Source organism: Carassius carassius, chromosome 45 (assembly GCF_963082965.1).
Source record: "Carassius carassius chromosome 45, fCarCar2.1, whole genome shotgun sequence".
Classification (NCBI taxonomy): Eukaryota; Metazoa; Chordata; class Actinopteri; order Cypriniformes; family Cyprinidae; genus Carassius; species Carassius carassius.
In genome coordinates this window covers 17,072,179-17,092,701 of record NC_081799.1, presented here as the reverse complement: position 1 = coordinate 17,092,701, position 20,523 = coordinate 17,072,179, and the positions used below count along the sequence as shown (strand labels likewise).

Sequence of the window (20,523 nt, the reverse complement as noted above, 5' to 3'; positions counted from 1 at the left end):
TATCTACGTACATGTTTATATATATATCAAAAATTGGTATTAGTTTGATAGAAATAAATGTTAATATGGCTTGCCTTATATTTTTAGTTCAACAGGATTTACAGAGGATTATGAAAGAATTTGACCACACAGTGTAGCTTTCCATTCACCTTTTTAGTCGTGTAATATCAAGTAATTACCAGTTTAATATATTTTGTTAATAGGCTTCAAAAGTGGTCCTTTCATCAAGATTTAAGACGCTGAGTACACTGAGACTTAGAAAGCATTTGGCACCCATCCGCCTGTCAAATAGTCTATGTCTTGCTGAACTTGGCTTCCTACATTTGCACTAAATCCTTTATGTTTTCAACAAAACGCGCGTGTGGTAACGATGTGAACGTTTAGTCGGTGTTCATGCAGAGCTGTGCTATCATTAGCTGTGCTCACTAGAGGGAGACATTAACTAGCCTACATGACGGTGACAACCAGTCTTGACCAGGGTGCATTTAAAAAAAAAAAAATACAGGGCTCTCCTAACTAAAAGGTTTCTGCAGCTTTTATGAAGTTAAGACTTTTAAAACAGTTTTAAGGTTTATGATATATATATATATATATATATATATATATATATATATATATATATATGTATGTGTGTGTGTGTGTGTGTGTGTGTGTGTGTGTGTGTGTAAATTAAGTGTTTATGGTTTTTAATTAAAAAATCTAAATAATTCAAGGGAAAACATGTTTTCATATGAGTTCTTTTTTTAAACATTAAGTTATTTCTCAAAAACAGGGCTCCATTTTGAATCTCAAGTAAATGCATTTTGATTAAAAGATATTTAGATATTTATATTCAAAAACAAAATAAAACATACTACTATTTTTTCAGTGCATGCTACATTTAATTCCAGTTTTATGAATTTAAGACTTAATGACTTTAAGGCCTTAAAAAAGAAGTGAACTTTTTAAAACCTGCAGAAACCGTATCCAATATTACATAAGTATGTTATAAATAAGATTTTGTGTGCATTAAATGATTCAAAATTGAAAAAACAATGAAAACCCCTAAACATAATTAACATAATTTATCTTACGTACATTTGACTCTTGAAAAATTTCAGTCGTCTCTGTAAGACTTCTATTTTGAAACAATATTTACGTGAACTATCCCGGTAGTAAATTCATTTCTGAAGCTTGTGTCTGTTTGTGTTTGTGCATTGCTGAAAAATCTTCTGCATGTATTAATACAGTAGCCATATGAAGAATTAGCTACAATTTATTTTGAACAACCTATTATATACGTACATGCATTGCAAAAGATAGAGCAGCTCGCTTGTGAACAGGACGGAATTGTATTGATGTGGAATAGGACCAGGTGTTAGAATACAAAAGGATTCCAGTCCAGCACAAGGTTTCGGGATGAGCTTCTTCAGTTTCGGACAAAGTGCTGAAATTGACATAGTTCTAAATGATGCCGAGACGAGAAAAAAGGCCGAGCACAAAACAGAAGACGGGAAAAAGGACAAATACTTTCTGTTTTACGATGGGGAGACAGTCTCTGGGAAAGTCAACGTAACCCTGAAGAACCCAGGCAAGAGGCTCGAGCATCAAGGGATCAAAATAGAGTTTATCGGGCAAATCGGTAAGTACAACGTTTGAACGAGCAATGCTTGATGACGCAACGTATGTGCTGCGATGTGACTGCTAAGTTAAACACTATTCAACATTTACGTTTGTGTTCGTTTGTTTAGAGGTGTCGCGAGCACATTTGTTTTGTAAAGCACGTTTTATTAAGGGTGATGCAGACTTAAGTAATAACATGTTAATACGAAGTGTCAAATTACAAACACTGGTCTCGTGACATATGACACATTGGCGGTGTTTGATTCGTGAACGAATCGTTCTTGTTGGATATTTTCAGTGAATTGAACGAACCGGTTCGCTGAACATCATTGAGGATTCGCTCCTCTGAGCGTATCTTTATATTTCGGAAATAGCAAGAAGTAATGCATTCGTATGATGTTCGAAATTCAGCCAACGACTCACCGACTTGTACTCACCGGCGCAGTGGATAAGACACATGGCTTTGGTGTGAGAGACCCGGGTTCGATTCCACTGTGAGACACCAATGTGTTCCTGAGCCAGACACTTAACCCCTAGTTGCTCCAGAGGCGTGCGACCTCTGACATATATAGCAATTGTAAGTCGCTTTGGATAAAAGCGTCAGCTAAATGAATAAATGTAAATGTAATGTACTGTTAATGGTTTATCAACCAAAAAAGAACTAGGACGTAAAATAGGCTTAAACTTTTTTGGTTAAGAAGGGTAAATTACATTTAGTATCGTTTAATGTAAATAAAAATTATATTAAGAATCTAAATAAGTGTCACCATGTTAGTTGAATCCATAGACTGTAAAAAATAGGGTTGAATCACATCACACACAATGTGCTACATGTAAAATAATCATTGAGTCGATTTTCTCCTGTTCTTTTAAATGCATTGTTCAAAAGAACCGATTCTCCAAAATGAATCGACTTCCCATCTCCAGTAAGAAAGGCGGTATAATAGGAACCACACCTCTTGATGTCACAATTTTTTCAGTAATGAACAGTTTCCTTAAAATATACTTTCTCCTTGTTATAAGCAAGGGCATTTCTCAGAACTTGATGTTTGTAAAGAAAATGTAGTTTCCCCCCCTGAGGCATGTAATTCAACCTTATGTATTATTTATTTATTATAAAGACATAGTTTACTCAACAAACTGCCTTTAATAATGTCATGTTGTTCAATACCTGGCAAACCTATCAAAGCCTTAAAGAATTGTTCTCACTTTAAATAATGAAACATAGTATACCAACCAAATTGAATGTTTTATTAAGCAGCCATGTCAAAAATTGAGAATCTATGGTAATATTTTCCTCCTTTGTGTCTTTTTTTCCTAGAATTGTACTACGACAGAGGAAACCATCATGAGTTTGTCTCTCTGGTTAAGGATTTAGCTCGGCCTGGAGAAATGGCTCAATCTCAGACCTTTGATTTTGAGTTCACACATGTGGAGAAACCGTACGAGTCCTACACAGGCCAGAATGTAAAACTACGGTATGTTCTAGTTGTGTAGCTCAGGAAAGATTGTTTATATGACCTCCCACAATAGATTGTACACTTAGTTGACACTTAGTCTTAGATGTTGCTTGGATGGTTTTATTCTAAACTCAAATTTTCCTTCAGCTATTTCCTGCGGGCGACCATCAGCAGGAGACTGAATGACATCTCCAAAGAGATGGACATTGTAGTGCACACACTCAGCACATATCCAGAACTCAACTCCTCCATAAAGATGGATGTGGGAATTGAGGACTGTCTACACATTGAGTTTGAATACAACAAGTCCAAGTAAGTCAAAAACAGCCAAAGGATGGGAGTTTATGGTTTTAGCTTAAAGGGGTCATATGATAGAATTTAAAGTTTTTCTTTCTCTTTGGAGTGTTACAAGCTGTTCGTGCATAGATAAGATCCCTAAAGTTGCAAAGACTAAAGTCTCAGACTCAAACCCAAAGAAATATTCTTCATAAAAGTTAAGACTCGACCACGCCTTCCTAAAACAAATCATTTAAATATGCTGGGGGCGTGAGATTGTTTACTTTTTGTCCTCTACCCTGGAATTAATTGACTGTATATTTATCTGAAACATTTCGGGCGTTCATCTAGACAAAACAAACACATTCCACTCTCTATATTCTACGTCACAATGTGGGAAGATTTACATAATGCCGCCCAAATGTTCACGCAAAGAAAGAAGGCATAACTATTATTCTAGTCGTGGGGAAGTCGTGGCCTAATGGTTAGAGAGTCGGACTCCCAATCGAAAGGTTGTGAGTTCGAGTCCCGGGCCGGCAGGAATTGTGGGTGGGGGGAGTGCATGTACAGTTCTCTCTCCACCCTCAATACCATGACTTAGGTGCCCTTGAGCAAGGCATCGAACCCCCAACTGCTCCCCGGGCGCAGCAGCATAAATGGCTGCTCCGGGTGTGTGCTCACAGTGTGTGTGTGTGTTCACTGCTCTGTGTGTGTGCATTTCGGATGGGTTAAATGCAGAGCACAAATTCTGAGTATGGGTTACCATACTTGGCTGAATGTCACTTCACTTCACTTCACTTCACTTCACTAGCTGTAGTATTGTTACCTCCGCCGCCATGTTGTGGAGACGCTGTGTTTCATTGTGAAAGCGAAACTACTTTGCTTTCCAAAAGAGGACATGACTAGAAATCAGTTCCGGAAGAGTTCAACCCAAATATTCATGTGTACGCAGTAGGGCTGGGAAAATAAATCGATGTATCGCGAATCGAGAAATGATTCCGCATAGATTCTGAGATTTTCCCAATGCATCGCAATTTTTTTTTCTTGAATCGATTCTGAGCTTAGTTTTAAACAGCAGATGGCACTGCATGCTTTAGAAACAACCGTACTCTGCTTTTTTCCAAATCCTTACACACACTTAACCTAAAATAATGATCCATAAAATTTGAAAAGGTTGAAGCGAATAACAAAGGTGTTCACAGTGGGCTGTGTTTACATTAATCTTGCATCATAAAAGCATTCTAAGCTGAGGTGAAATTAATGACTCCGCTGAATGCACAAGCAGTCTTTAGCACTCTTCTTCATGAACATTTGAGTGTCCAGATAAAAACTAGATTAGATCGCCATCTGCTGTTAAAATCTAAGCTCAGAATAGATTCTGCATCAATGCAGCGCATTTTATGGAGGACTGTTTCCTGATCCTGGGAGAGAAGCCTACAATCCCGTCAGTGTCACAAAAGGCAATTCAAACTTTGCAAGGACAATCTGGCGCTTCTGATTTACAGCCTGTAATTACGTCTTCATATTGTAAATACGTCTTCTATCATTTGCCACTGAAGATTCAAATGTGAGTTTTGAGCAGTGTATAGTAGCTCTTGTTTGTCATTTCTCAGATCACAAATGCAGACATGGTTTTATGTTAACGCACGATATGCAACGCAACATGTAAAAACACAATAGAAGTCATTATAATTAGTAATTATGTTCCCACTGGATGCAACAAATCCCTAGTTTGTAATGGGTTTTATTGTTTTTGTCTTGTCGACCCAGGACACGGCAGCACAGTATTTTAAGGGGCGTAACATTTCTGTCACACACTTGAGGTATTTGGCCAATCACAAAACACTGGATAGCTGGCCAATCAAAGCACGCCTTAAAAACGTGTTTCAGAAAGGCGGGGCATAGAGGACAATACAACAATAATGTACAGTATGTGAAAATAATGTGCTTTTTGAACCTAAAACCACATAAACATATTGCATTACACCATACACCAAATAATGTTCTTTTTAGCAAAATCATATGACCACTTTAAAATAGTTAAAAATTTCAATTTGGCATTCACTGATATCCTGTGTTTATTTTTTCCAAAAAAATGGCAGGTATCACCTGAAAGATGTGATTGTAGGGAAGATCTATTTCCTGTTGGTGCGAATCAAGATCAAACACATGGAGATTGATATTATTAAACGGGAGACAACAGGGACAGGGCCAAATGTGTACCACGAAAATGACACCATTGCAAAATACGAGATTATGGATGGAGCACCTGTGCGAGGTATAAAACAATTCTTAACACGACCATTTATAAGGATGAAGATTTTGATGGATTCATTTGAAACATATTCACAGCTGACTCAAATGAATTGTACTGAATTTGAACTCGGTCTTTACTGGCTTTAGGTGAATCCATCCCCATCCGTCTTTTTCTGGCTGGATACGAGATGACGCCCACCATGAGGGATGTTAATAAGAAATTCTCTGTTCGTTATTACCTGAATCTCGTACTCATTGATGAAGAAGAGAGACGTTACTTCAAACAACAGGTTGGTCTTCACTTTACTAAATTAACAAAGTAATAAATAATAAGTTAGTAGTGATATTTAACCATTAAATGTTCAGGATATGATCTATTTTATGCATGAATTGACATTTTTTGTGGATTTTTAGGAGATTACACTATGGAGGAAGGGAGACATTGTGAGAAAAAGCATGTCCCATCAAGCTGCCATCGCCTCCCAGCGCTTCGAGGGCTCGGCGAGTGCAGAGAAAGCACTTTCTCAAGCTAAAGAGGACGACAACTAACCCCAACCATGTCTTCTCATCATCTCATGCGTGTATGAGTCATAGAGATTGTGTGTATGGATTTAAAGAAGCCGTGCGCTCCCAAAATAGATGGCAACGTAAACATGATATTTCACATTCTTAAACACACCAGTTTATGATCAACAAGTTCCTAAGTAGCTTTTAAAAAGGGATTAATGTATGAAAAGCCAAAACGCTGATTCCAAAAACCACAATTCGATATTTACGAATTCTTCTTGGCGGTTCCTCTGAGATTGTTTACTTTTTGTCCTCCACCCTGGAATTAATTGACTGTATATTTATTTGAAACATTTCAGCAGTTCATCTAGACAAAACAAACACATTCCACTCTCTATATTCTATTTACAGCCTTTTTTCATTTCTGTATTGAATGTTTTGTTATTGTAGATTTTGTTCTTTCATAACATACACATTTCATACAGTGTTCAGTGTTTCTGACAGTATTCTTACCAATACATGCCTTTTTACTTTTGTTGCCTTTCCATAAGATAAATTGTAAGCACTTCAGAGTTTTTGCCAATGTGTTTTCAGTGTCTCCAGAGGGACCCTTAACTTCATATCAACCCAAAATTACATAAGCATTTTTGCTTCGATTTAACAAACCAAATGAATTTCCCTACAGGTATGTACAGTAGCTAAACTAAAATGCACCTGAATTGTATTTTTATTTTGTCTGTCAGACTGTATTGATATAAGGATACTTTAACAAGCTCCTTTAACAAGCTTTTCAAGACTATATGTTGTTGGGTAACACTTTATTATAAGGTTTCAAGAACTAAAAATTAATCTTAGATAATGTTTATTTATAATTAAATTATCATTCAACTTATTTGTTAGTTTGTGTTGGCTAATTCAACATTTATTAATGTTAACATGCGTATAATGTAAAAATGTACTATTTTTATGTAAAAGATGACGTTGATCAAGATTAATTAATGTTTGTAAAAGGATTGTTTATTGTTAGTTCAGGGTAACTACAGAACGACCTTATTTTAAAGTGTTACTAGGTCATTGGCTGTTCTAATGTTTAATGTTCTTTAATGCCTGTCAATTCTAGAATTTGGGTGGCATCAGTATCTTATTTTAGTTCTCATTTTTACCAACACTGGAGATCAGCTTCATATTACATGTCACAGTTCTAACTAGTATGTACTTAAAACCTTAGAAATCTTTGACCATACCAGTGCAGCTTATTATAAATGCTGATAAAGTGTGTGTGATCAGGATGAAAAGCTGATGAATTAACGTGCTCAGTATAAGGCTAAGGATGCATAACCTGGAAGTAATTGCACACATAAATTTGAGATTGCGGGTTAATGAATGCTGCCTTGTTAGCGGCTATTATTTTCGTGATTATTTCTGGTCGTGTTAGGGCCGAAGGGGTGTTTATTTGTCCGAAAAACCAGGATGAATCATCTCAAGATAAGCTGCCTTTTGTGAGACTGCAGTTTCACAATATCAGTCTTTTTTTTAGCACTTCCATTCACTTAAGTAGAAAATGATCCTTGTGTCTGGCAATGAACATTAACTAAGAAAGATAGTGACATGCTGATCACACACTAGGTTCTGCATATTGTTCGATAAAATGCCCCCACCCCCTTTGTTTTTGTTTTTTTACATGCCTTTTAAAGAAGCTCTTGCTTTTGGTGTCAAACTAGTAAAAGATGATGGCAAGGCCGGTCACAGAGAACTATGTGTAAGTGATCTCTCTGCTGTCTGTTTCACAAATCTAAAGCATCTCTTTGCAGAATACTCATGGCTCTGTGTGCCACACTGTGTTTACTGACTTCACCGATACGATTTTACAAATTAGCACTGTGTATCCTTTCAAAACAAAGAAGGAATAAGAATCAGTTGTTTCCCTAACTTTCTTGACATTTATCATTGTGTAAAAAAGTGCTGCTTAAAACAGCATTAGATAACCATATTTCTATATTAATATTATGTATGTACAGTATATATTTACAGAATTGTAAGTATATGATTTAGAAATGGTTTAGAAATCGTTCTAAGGTACTAGCAGTTTACAAAATGGATTCTAGAAGATTCTAGAACTGTGCTAATGTAAAAAACGAGTGCAGAACACACAATCTAACTGCTCTTTCAGGACTTGTGCTGTATATGACATTTGTTTTTACTGTGATTCCTCAGATTAAAAAAAAGAAGAAGAAAAAAAACATGTTCATCTTTTCCCTCGTAGAAACTTCCAGTGTCATGTGTAGTCTTTTCACCTGCAATGAACTCAGTTTGTAAAAAATAGGGTGTTTTATGGTCTTAAAGTGTTGCCATCCTTTTTATATTTGTATTAAATTTTTTTCTTAAAAGAACTAAAGGAGTTTGAACTGGTCTTAAAAACGAGGAGACCAGTGTTGTCCCTAAAGTATCTTTTACCTTTAATTCATAAACTCGAGTAACATTTGATATCTTTCTACAACGCAACTTGATTTACATGTTTAAATTAAACTTTTTGATGTTAATTGGGTTTCTAAATGCTTGAAATCAGCTTGCTGTATCTCTTGATAACCCCTAGAGGGCAGACTCGCACCTCATTTGCCCAATCAGCAATGCATTCTACTGCCAACTTGATAATAGAAGGATTCAAATGTATTAATTTTCATATAGTATTGGCTACACTGTATATTAATGAATTGATCGTAGTTTTCACAATTTTTTTCAGTATTTGCATACATAAAGATCTTGCCGACTCCAAACTTTTGAATAATAGAGGCATTTATGTATAAGATGCTTTATTACTCACTTACTGTAAAACGTTCCAGATGGGCAAGTATAAAGGCAGATACTTTAGCTGATGAGTTTTCAATAGTATGTGCAGTCTTTTAGTGTTTAGATGTTGTTATTGATCGGCTGGCCTGCTGCTGACAGCTGTATTTTCCAAGTGAATTCTGAACCTGGATGAGTATTGATCATAGCTGAAGTCCTCTTTCCCTACATCTGCAAAATTCAAGTCCATAGACACTAATGAGGACTGAGGAGAGATAACAAGCCTGTCTGTCAGAGTCAGTCACACAATATACCGAGTAATCGTACAGCAGATGTTTTCCTCAGGGAGGCTAAGAATAATAAAATCACTTCTCATTTTGGAATATTTCAACAACAAAAAAAAAGGTAACAATTAATATATGTTATTACTGCTGCAAAAATATTTAAATAATTAAAGTGCATTACTGATAGCCTTGTGGGCAGTGCACACAGACTTATATATATCACCGTTACTATTCACTTCCTATCAACTCTAAAATATCATATCACAATCAAAAAAATTAAAACCTTATTTTTTTATTATTATTATATTTTAATTCAGTGGCAATGTAGTTTAGTGTACTGATTTTCTGTTAAAAGTGTCAATGGCAGGGGCAACCTACCATCTTGCCCTGAAAAAAGAACTGGAGGTTCATACAGTATATACAGTCATCACATCACATCATAAATATTCAATGTCAGCTTAAACAACACCTTCGCTCGATAAATCCAGCGGCCACATTGTACAAACCTATTAGGCCTTCAATGTTTGGAGGAGTGGAGCTAATGGGCCAGTTCCAATCCTTCACCAATAACCACAGCCACTGCTCCGAGCGCAATGCTCAGCTGCACAAACACGGTTACCATGGTGATGGGGCCTCCATCATTCCGAGTCTTTTGACTGCATTGTGGAGGAGCCTTGGATCTGTGTGAGAAGGGGGAGTGTTGCACAGGAAATCAGGTCATTGTGTGTATTCCTAATTTTTTTATTCTCATCTCATCAGTTGTATTGCATCTAATGTAATAAAGATGGAAAGCAAATGTGGTATGAGATGAACTGTGGTTTGTATTTTTAAATAAAGTAATATATATATTTTTTTTTTCTTTTTCATTTGGGCGAGTGGAAAGGGTTTTGAAAGACGGTTTGAAATGGCCTTTGCATTGAAACAGTGCAGCTTTGATGATAAAAATAGGCTGACTTATGATCTAACAATTTTGTAGTTGTATACATTAGACAGTGGTTGACACTCCCATAGAAGATGATGTCATATTTGTGTTTGAGCTTTGCAGAATACACCCCCCCCCCCCACTTCAAAGACCCACTACTGTTACTTTCTGCACTCACCTCCTTCTTATTAACCATTAATGGACTCACATGGTTTAAAGTCTGTTAGACAAAGATGTGTCACATGCATACAGCCAACAACTATCAAATACATTAAAGCATGCTAGCCAGTAGTAATACACCTGCATTTGTATTTCAGTCACGCCGCATGCTTCCAACACCGAAATGCATTTCTGAGTAAATCTGGCCAGGAAGCAGGAAGGATGCTTTACTATATGAGGACTAGATGGCCTGTGCAACATGTGCCATGCTTTTGTTTCCCACAGTCATCTGCTCAAAACTGTGAAAGCATTGTTTGTAATCCATACAATCAGATGCTAATTCCTGGAATATGGCAAGCCAATTTTAAGAAGTTTGTGTGCATGCAGACACATGCATGCTGGAGAGCGTCTCTAAATGTATGGGTCTTTTTACAGGCTGAGACGCAGATTAAAAGCCGTGAAGGATTAAGAGCAGCAGGGAGAGTGGGGTTACATATGGGAGGTGTGGATATGTGTGACGTAAAGGGCAACTGTGCAATACAACGACCAAACAAAAGGTTCTTTATGCCCAATCAGTTCCTATAAGCAACAGTCTTTGTCTTTGCTGCATTTCTCTGTCTTTCTGACTTGCTTGATGGCCTGCAGAGTCAGACAAATTGAGCTGGAAACTGTGTATTTTGTCTGTAAGGGTTCAAAAATCTGAGACCCCATTGACATCCGTTGTTTAATCTGTGATTAATTATCTAATATAAAACTGGAAATTGAATGGAATTTAGTTTTTTATTATTTTGGATTTGGTTTTTTTTTCAGCAATTTGGTCAGCTTCACCGTGTTTCAATGTGCTATATAAATCAAATGTACTTGCTTACGGATTTAGAAAATTTTTAATCTAAGGATACATCAATTATAATACATTTTTTAGTAACACTTAACAATAAGATCTCATTTGTTAGTGCATTAGTGTATTAACTACCAATGAACAACATTATAGCTTTTATTCATCTTTGTTAATGTTCCCTAAAAATACAACTGGTAAAACTTTACAATAAGGCAGAGGATTACAGAGGTTTGTAAAAGTAGGAAATATTTGCATTTAAATACACAATTAAATGCACAAAAACAATCAGCCAATAACTGATATTATAATATTGAAATCATATAACATATGTTATTTAAACAAAGAAATAACACATTTACAGTTCTATAGGTCACTAATCAAATATCCAAATTTGTGAATTTGTTTTCATTAAATTGTTATACTAATACTACAATTTGTAATTGTTTTATTAAATTATTACAAAAATACAATATAGAAGCATTTCCACTAGTGGTCTCAGACTTACTATTACTCTATATGACCTTGCAACATTATTAAAACACTGTAATTTAGCCAGATTTATAGCTTTCATTTCAATAGTAATGACTGTCAGTAAGCAGTCAGCGTACATGTTGTTAGCACGGCTTCCTCAATGGAAATCCCTCGAGCGTGCTTTGAGGGGTAATGAGAAGGGGATCTTGCCAAGAGACTCCTGATGTGGCCGATGACAAGTGAGTTCAAGGTGTGAATAAAGCCCCAATACAGCTTCTCACCATTACCTCTCAGGTTTTTTGTCCTTCCTCATGAATATGGAGGGATTTGACTTATGGCAGACTGAGAGAAAGGGAGCAGGAGGGGTAGGGGGCGGAGAGAGTGAGGTGCATGAGGAGAGGAGCAGAAGGGGGAGGGTCGGCGAGGAGGATGATGCCGTCAGCTGCCGTACCAATGCGCAGGCTCAGTGGAACAGGAGAGGACGGCTGCTGCTTAATTCTCAGAAAACAACACTCTGACCCTTGACTGGCTTAGATAAGACGCCGTAGACTAGAATAGCAGCCATCAGGACACGGAGCTTCTGTGTGTGTGATGGGAATGATTGTGTCTGCTGTCGTTTCATCCTGACCAAGATTTGCTGATGGTGGTTTCTCTCTGACTGTACTGGAATAGGAGGGGCTGTTTCTACCCAGATACACACGGAGAGATTCTTCTGCAGGTAATTTGTTCCTCCCTCTCTCTCCTCCATCACTCCGTCTCCGTCTCCGTCCCGCCATTGTTTTCACATCATTGAAATGGGGTTACCTTGATCTCCATCTGTTCTGCATCCATCCCTTCCATTTTTCATTTAATTCTGTATATTTCTAAAATTGTTTTTAGATAGCACAATTTAAATATCTTTCCATTTGGATAATCAAAAGTAATATTTTCAAATCCATGTGGTGTGACCTAAAGAAATACCAAAAAATGTCTTCATCCGAACCAAAACAGTGATGTTGTATTTTATCTCTCCCATGTTTTGTGATGTGATCCGCCATATTTCCCCCCATCATGGCTCATCAATTCATCTTATCTTGTGACATGGTTGTGTTCATATTCATATGTCACAACACAGGTAATGCCTGCTGAAATCACCTTTAACTGGCACCCACAAATTAATGCTGTGATCCAGATTTAGCAGTGCATTTGAGAAATATCTCTTGCATTTTTATCACTGGGATAAATATGAATGTAATACACATTTAGATTATGTCACTCTCAGCGGAGGTCCCATGTAAAGTGTTTTATTCCATTGCCACAGTTTGTTCCATCGATTTATTTAAGGTCAATATGCTATTTTTACTCTTGCTCAATTCCACCCCCTTCCTCAGGAAGTGTGAATAAGGGGCAGCAGTTTATCAGTGTAACATTGGATTGCCTGTTTGCTTTGGTCATTTGAAGTTTTTTTTGTGAATGGGTTTTGGCCATATGCACAGAATTATGGGAGGCGGACAAACAAATCAATCGGTAGCCAAAACCAGGAAGTGACAAAAGGTCATTCCCTTTTGCAGTGCACTACAGACAGACACATACACACTAGGGTAATAGAGTGTATTAGTGGAATAGATTTTTGCTGACTAATCTAATGTTGGGGTAAAAGTTTATGCAAGCCTGTTTTAAATAGATTTTTTATCCTGCAGTCTTTTAGCTTGACGTTAAGCCTGATAAAGCCTATCGAGCTCATTCATGGGAACTGTCAGATCACAGGTCGAAAATGCAGGAAATAAATAGTGGATGTTAATGTATAATAACTCTCAAACTGAACTTGTTCATTTCAACTACGAGTGAATTTTTGATTCATGCATTTTTACCTAGAAACGCTCATATTGTATCATTTAATTTGCTAAAAATAAATGTTATTGAGATAGAGTGGATTATAAGGCAGTAATGATTGCAGAAAAAAAGCTAATGTACGTATTTCTACATTTATTATTTACATTTATTACATTTATTATTTATGTTTGAGAAAGTGAATTTGAATTAGCATGAGCTACTGTATAATTGCTGGTTGACTTTGGCTGCCTCACAGTCCCAGAATTCATTGGGAAAAGTTCCAGAGGTTCTGCTGAATCAACCATCATGCAAATTAAACACAATTACTTTCACTCTGCTTGAGCGAAATGCAGTCATTCGTGACCCTTGCTGTATTTCATATTTTCATATCAAGTCTCACAAAAATGTTCTTGACTCTGAAGAAGCCATTACTATTATAGAACATCATTTTCAGAGAAGTGAAAAATCTATCTGAATTACTTAATGTTTTAAATCTGCATTTTATGTTTAAGATGATGATTTGAGACAATTATTTACTTTTTTTTTAATTAGAGATTGTTACAGTGACATCCTCCACGTGACTGTGCGATCAAGAGGGCATCAGGATGGAGGCCCCTCTGGTGTGCCTGGATGAGGAATTTGAGGATCTGCGGCCCTGTAAGATGGAGGAGATCAAATCCGAGCAGCCTGCCTGCCGGCCTCACAAAACCATTCCTCTGGCCCCACTGTGCCGTGAAGAGTTCTCAGAGCTGGAGAACTTCTCCGAGATGATGAGCTTCAAGTCCATGGAGGACCTCGTCAATGAGTTTGATGAGAAGCTAAATGTGTGCTTCCACAATTACAACACGAAGACAGAAGGTCTGGCACCTGTTCGCAACCAGTCGCACACCGAGGAGGATGAAGAGAGGCTTCAAGATGAAGAGTAAGATCTTTTCTGTTCCACTTCTAGTAAATACTTTTAAGGTAGAGGAATTCATTAATTTTAAATGAAGATTTATGCAATTAGCCTCACGTTTTTGCACCACCAAAAATGTAGGATGGATACTGTTATGACTGCGCTGATGAATATACCTATCCAGTTGGCTGTCTCTCTGCCAATCAAAAGTGAGGACATGTCTGACATCCTTGCCAACTGGCCTGCCAATCAAATTGTATAAAAACACCCTTTGTCCATCACCAGCGCCTGTCTGTGTGCATGTCCACAGTTCGGCTGTGAATTATTCAGCACATTTTTATACGCCTCAGTTCTTTTGTTTGTCCTGACTTGTCTGTGCTGGCAGTCTATCACCATCCTCTCTCTGCCATCAAATCTGCCTCTCGCAAAATGGGACAAAAAAAAAATCTCTTGGTCTAAATATAGTAGGCATTATTGTTGATTTAAAACAGTCAAAACATCATCACTGATTGAGACTGTGAAGGCAAATATATACACTAATATTAGCAAGTAAATAAAAAAAGAGCATAAAAATGTGAGAAAATGAGATTAAAATCAATATTTTTTGTAACCTTGTAAGAGATCAAATTGAACATGTTGCTGGGTTTTCCAGTATTTGTGCATCTTGCTCATTACTCTCATAGTTTGAACTGTAAATATGAAGTTGATTTATGATTTGTTAGCATGTTATTTTCTGCGTTTCCCACTGTGATGTGTTCACATTGCCCGTGGCTTTTGTTCTTGGCTGGTATTCAGACACAAATCTGTCCCTGCGCTAGAATTCAGCCTGTGGCTGTGCATCTGATGAATTACAGAAACCAGCCTGCTCAATTCTAAGTATATATATTTATTTATTTTTTTTCCTGTGGTTGCTAATTATTCTATATAAGATGTTGCTTTTGGAGATCTCTAGACAGCAAACCGAAATGAAACTCTTTCTGACAATGACATATGGGTAGACGATGAGTCTGTACCAGTTTGGTGTTGTTGCAGGGCTGGAATGGAGGCTGGTAGGCTTGTGTCTGTGTGTCAACAGAGGATCAGCACACTTTGAATGGCCACTTGTTCCCTGAATGACTAGACAGAGGCACAAAGAAAGTGTGGAGAGTAATTTTAGTATCTAGATAAATAGATAGAAATGAAAAAGAAAGCATTGTCACTAGCCCAGTTATATAAACATGCAAACCAGCTACTTAAAGAGCTTCTTAAAATAATAATAAAAAAAGCGAAAGCTCTAAATTTCTTGTTGCTAACAAATCGTAATTGATACATATAAATGAAATTCCTCAGTTAATGAATTGAGTACTTATTAGCAGGGGTGCACATAAGTGGTCCGCAGGTCCGCATGCACGACCAAAATAAAAAATGCGTTATATAAATATGTTCTGACAGCGCATTTGCGTACCGACATGGTCGACAGCTGTTAATACACAATTACCATTTTAGATCACAGTTATTAAAGTTATTAAAGATGTTGTTGAGTTTGAATGTCTCATTTGTTCCATTTTCACTGTGTGTCACTTGGAACACTGTGTATATAAATGTCCATGCATGTGTTTTTGTAGCGTGTGGGATGCTCTGACTGACAACTACATCCCCTCCTCTGTGTCCAGCTGGGACGAGCCCACCTCAGAAACGCTGAATGGCAACCTCTCAGATCAAGAGGTAAACATCTGCTCTGCTCTGATAACATTCATGGTGTTGTCATGATAATATACTGCAGGGTTAAGAGTTAAGAGTACAATGTTAGGGACAAAATCATTTTTACCAATGCATTGATTTATATTTATTACATTACATTACATTGATTCATATTTATATTACATTATTTATAGTAATTTAATATCATCATGTGAATTTTATCATACAATGATAATACTATTTAGATTACTTCTGATATTAATATTATTACTCTTTTGATATCACTAAATATGATTTATTGTTAAAGGAAATGTATTATTAATATTAATTATATTATATTAATGGAGCTTATTTAAGTTGCAAAGAAGTTATCACTGATGCACTGGCCATCAAGAAATCTCTTGAGATATATTTTATTGAAACAACTTGAAATATCTTTCTCCTTATAATTGAAAAGCAATTTTATTTCCTCTGAGCAAATGACTGCAGCACTACATGAGAGTACAGCTTTGCACTCTTGATTCAGGGTGTGGTGTGTATATTTTTGCCAAATGGACGGCAGAGATAGTCACTCGCTGCCAAAAACCCAGCCTGATCTACTTTCTCTGGCAATCAGCCTGTCAAAAGCTTTGCAATAAACAGTTTAGACACCACGAAAAGATCTCTGAATAATGTCCGTGACTAACTGGCAAACATTTTTATATTTTTTCATCATGTGAGATGAACACAGTTACAGTCTTTGTATACTATTATACAGATAATCAACTAATGCAACTGGTCAGATGTGAAATGAGGTAATCTAATGCCAGCTTTTGACTAGTTTAGTCAAGACTCTGCTGTACATCATTGCAGGCCAGAAGAGCTGTCAAGCTAACATTTGAAAGCACTCTCTTCAGCACATTAGCAGTGAGTGTAATGGAACTATATGGAGCCATTACTCTCTACCATCATGTCATATTGACACGGCTGTGGATTTTCATGGTTTTCATGAACGTATTGTCTTGGTTTTAAAGATACATGAAAAAGAGGAGGATGAGATGAATGAGAAGAATGAAAATGCCAATTGTTTGAGTGAAGAACCTCTTATTACCGCTGATCAGGTAAGCCTAAAGATTTACAGCCGCCTTTTAAAAAATCGTGGTTTGTTTTTTTAACATGGACACGTGTTGCACTGCTCAAAAAAGTGATTATACACTGTTTATAGTACATAATTTTTTTTTCCTTTTGTAATACAATAATTAATACATCAAAATGTTAATAAATTAGTGTGCAAGCATTCTGTGGCATTTGTGGTACTAATGGTCGATACATTTAGCCTAATATTGTATTTTTGCTGGTTTATGCTTGAACAGTAACCTAGCTTTAAAGCTATGCTATATTTAAACTCAAATGTGCTACATTTAACATTTTACAAGTGTGCTATAGTTCAGTTGTGTCCTCGAAACTTGTTTAAACGCCCACTAAAATCTGTCATTTATTCTCTCATCAGGTGATTGAGGAGATCGTGGAGATGATGGAAAACTCACCAGATCCTGGAGAGACAGAGGAAGAGGAGGAAGATGATATCGCTGTGTCTTCCTCTAAAAGTAGCCCCTCTCTGTTGGAGGAGATCCGCATGCTTTCTCAGGCCTCCAACAACAACTGCTCCTATGAAGGTGCTCCTTCAAACCTGCAATTAATAAATCTATGTGAACCTCAGGGTGAATCTTTAGATGAAACTAGATGTCAAGATGAAAGTTTGAACAATGCTTTAAATGTAGTTGATATATACAGTACAGATGATCTTTATGAGTAAAATACATGCATGATGTCTGTCAGCGAAAGTAAAACCAGATCAAGGTCAATGTAAACATGCTCTAGAAACATGTGCCTATCAAGTAGAGAAGGTTTCTATTTGAATCTGTTGTTTCAGCATTTCTTTATCCCAGATCATGTTTTTGAAACCAAAGACACCGTGGTGAAAAAGTGAAGGAAAATAGCCCACATTAACTGGGAACAGCACTAAAGAAAAAAATGGAACATTAGTCACAGTGTGAAAGTCAAGAGTTGCTCGCGTTGATCAAGTCTTATTAAACCCAGTGCTTGTCATGCAGGTCTGAGGCTGATGCCAAGCTCGGCACTGCTTGACATCTTGTGTCGGATGGAGGTGGCGATACGAGAGTATTCGGAGGAACTGGTGACCCAGCTGGCCCGGAGGGACGAGCTGGAGTTTGAGAAGGAGGTGAAGAACACCTTCATCACAGCTCTGATGGAGGTCCAGAACAGACAGAAGGAGCAAAGGGAGCTGAGCAAGCGCAGGCGTAAGGACAAGGCCATGAGTTTACAAGGACCTACGCGCTCTGAGAAGACAGGGAGCATGCCTGCAAAAGTAAGTGTGTTGAAATGAGCTGCATGATGTTTGCCTCCATCTGCAGTTAATGGATCTTGCCCCATTACTCTTCAGCTGCACTTAGCACTTACTGGAAGAGCAGAGGAAGCATTCCCCTGCAGTATGAGCTGTGGAGGCAATAGCAGCTTCCTCTTGCAGTAATGCCGCTGTGATTCGATTACATCATGCTAGAACTGCATCTCTGCGTCCTCATCCTCCATGTTCTCACAGGGATGAGTTGATCATTTTAGTTATTTTGTACACAGTGATTAGATTTGGTAAATGTGGCAAATTGTGAAGCTCAAATGTAATATATTATGTTTAAACACCTTTCCTGAACTCAGAAGTTTAGGATTTTAGCCAATAAATTATAAATTATATATATATATATATATATATATATATATATATATATATGCCATCATGATTGATAATTGATAAATGGCTAATTATTATTATTTTTTTAATTAAATTCTATTTATTTTTCAAATTTTTTAATAACTTTTATTTTATGAATATTGCATTTTATTATTATTATTATTATTTTTAAATAATATAATATTATATATAGATTTTTCTCACTTTATCATTTTTATGAATTCTCAAAATGTTTTAAATAAAACATAATAGAAATAAAATGTATACTTTCAAATGCGTAAATAAATGGCATCACAACATTATTATGTAAAATATGTATAATGCAAACATAGTTATCATTATGTGATTTTTAATCATGTAATGTCAGAACTTTTTCCATCATTTCTAGATCCTCAGTTGAATTCTTCCAGCTCCTTGCTCTAGTTTGGCGTAGGATGTGCACACAATGGATGCAGTGCTGTACAAAATGTGAGCTTCTAGTTCTTAATATTTTATGTTTTAATGTTTTTCAGCGCTTCAGTATGGAGGGTCTTTCCAACATCCTGCAGACAGGTATCAGACAGACCTTTGGGACCTCAGGGACAGAAAGACAGGTGGAGGAGCATTTCCGTAAATGTTTTAAACTAAACATGTATATATATGCAGGAATAGGATCTGATTGTAAACTTTGTCCGACTGTTTTTCATATGTGTGCTCAACAGTACCTAAACACAGTCATTCCATATGAGAAAAAAGGCACTCCTCCATCTGTGGATGACTTGCAAATGCTCACAAAAAGTAAGAGTACTGATCTGCACTAATGGCATTAAAACTGAGTCAAAGTGAAACCGACTTTTCTGTAGAAAGCTAATATTGCTAATATTGATTGATTTAATCCTTAAAATCAAACAATAACAAATTAAGACTATCAAAGGAAAATAAATAATGACCATTATTTCAACTGATATTGTTTTTCAGTTCTTTATGCCATGAAAGAAGACAGTGAGAAGGTCCCGACCCTCCTGACTGACTACATACTAAAAGGTAAATCCAAAACTTTTTTTCACCATAATTTAAATAATGTTTAAAAATATATTTGGTATAAATATATTTTTCTCAATTTAGCTAATTAAATAACTGGATTCACAGAAGATCACTGTTCACCAGCTCTAAATATTCCCGTAAATAACGCACCTGCATTATTTTAATATATCATTGAGTTTTTATTGATATTTTGAATTTGTTTTCATTTTTATTGCTTTGATTTTTAGTTAAAGTGTTAGTAATTTTGTTGTGTTTTTGTGATTATTTTTTTTTCTGATGTCAATATAGTATTTATTTATTTTTATTTAATTTTATTTCAGATAAAGTTTATTTTAAATTGTTTTATGGTTTTAGTATCATATTGTTATATAGTACAGTATATAAATGTATATGAACGACATACACTGCATTGAGACCATTAACACATTATCACGTCTCCATCCTGCAGTTCTGTGTCCTACCTAAAGTCCTGAGCGTGATGTGCTGATGGTGAGACTCTGGAGAGGTTGGGTGTCTTTGTTCGTCCTCTCTCGATTCTCAAAGCCCAGTTGCATGAGCTCCCTTTTCCAGTATCAGCGAGGGACCCTCAACATCTAACCATCCTTCTCTTGCTTGTCTAATGACCTTTGACCTTGCTCATCTCACTGCCCTTCCTGTATTCACATATCCATAAGGTTCATAATATAGCACCTGGTGCTTTACATGTTTTCTACTACGTGTGTTAATACGGGCCAAAAGCCATATGGAACGTGTAAGGGTAGCAGGTGAAATATAATCAGTTTAACTCTACGATCAGGTAATATTTTTA

At 36.5% G+C, this 20,523-nt stretch overlaps 2 protein-coding genes across 5 annotated transcripts; both read left to right on the top strand.

Moving 5' to 3' along the window:
- The first annotated feature begins 1,144 nt into the window (after positions 1-1,144).
- LOC132127232 (vacuolar protein sorting-associated protein 26B-like) lies at positions 1,145-6,636 on the top strand. Its single transcript, XM_059539007.1, has 6 exons — positions 1,145-1,621; positions 2,924-3,080; positions 3,210-3,374; positions 5,441-5,616; positions 5,742-5,884; positions 6,009-6,636. The coding sequence occupies exons 1-6, from the start codon at positions 1,399-1,401 to the stop codon at positions 6,141-6,143; spliced, it is 999 nt and encodes a 332-aa protein (XP_059394990.1). The 5' UTR covers positions 1,145-1,398; the 3' UTR covers positions 6,144-6,636.
- A 5,371-nt stretch (positions 6,637-12,007) lies between these two features.
- Positions 12,008-20,523, top strand: LOC132127043 (fasciculation and elongation protein zeta-1-like). 4 transcript variants are annotated; one of them, XM_059538657.1, is made up of 10 exons: positions 12,008-12,277; positions 13,924-14,293; positions 15,919-15,970; positions 16,960-17,046; positions 17,436-17,601; positions 18,040-18,314; positions 19,205-19,285; positions 19,394-19,469; positions 19,650-19,715; positions 20,164-20,523. In XM_059538657.1, the coding sequence occupies exons 2-10, from the start codon at positions 13,977-13,979 to the stop codon at positions 20,178-20,180; spliced, it is 1,137 nt and encodes a 378-aa protein (XP_059394640.1). In that variant the 5' UTR covers positions 12,008-12,277; positions 13,924-13,976; the 3' UTR covers positions 20,181-20,523. The 4 variants fall into 4 exon arrangements, with proteins under 4 accessions (XP_059394640.1, XP_059394638.1, XP_059394639.1 ...); XM_059538655.1 differs by having other exon boundaries at positions 12,008-12,298; positions 13,949-14,293; positions 15,871-15,970; XM_059538656.1 differs by lacking the exon at positions 20,164-20,523 and adding an exon at positions 19,797-19,870 and having other exon boundaries at positions 15,871-15,970.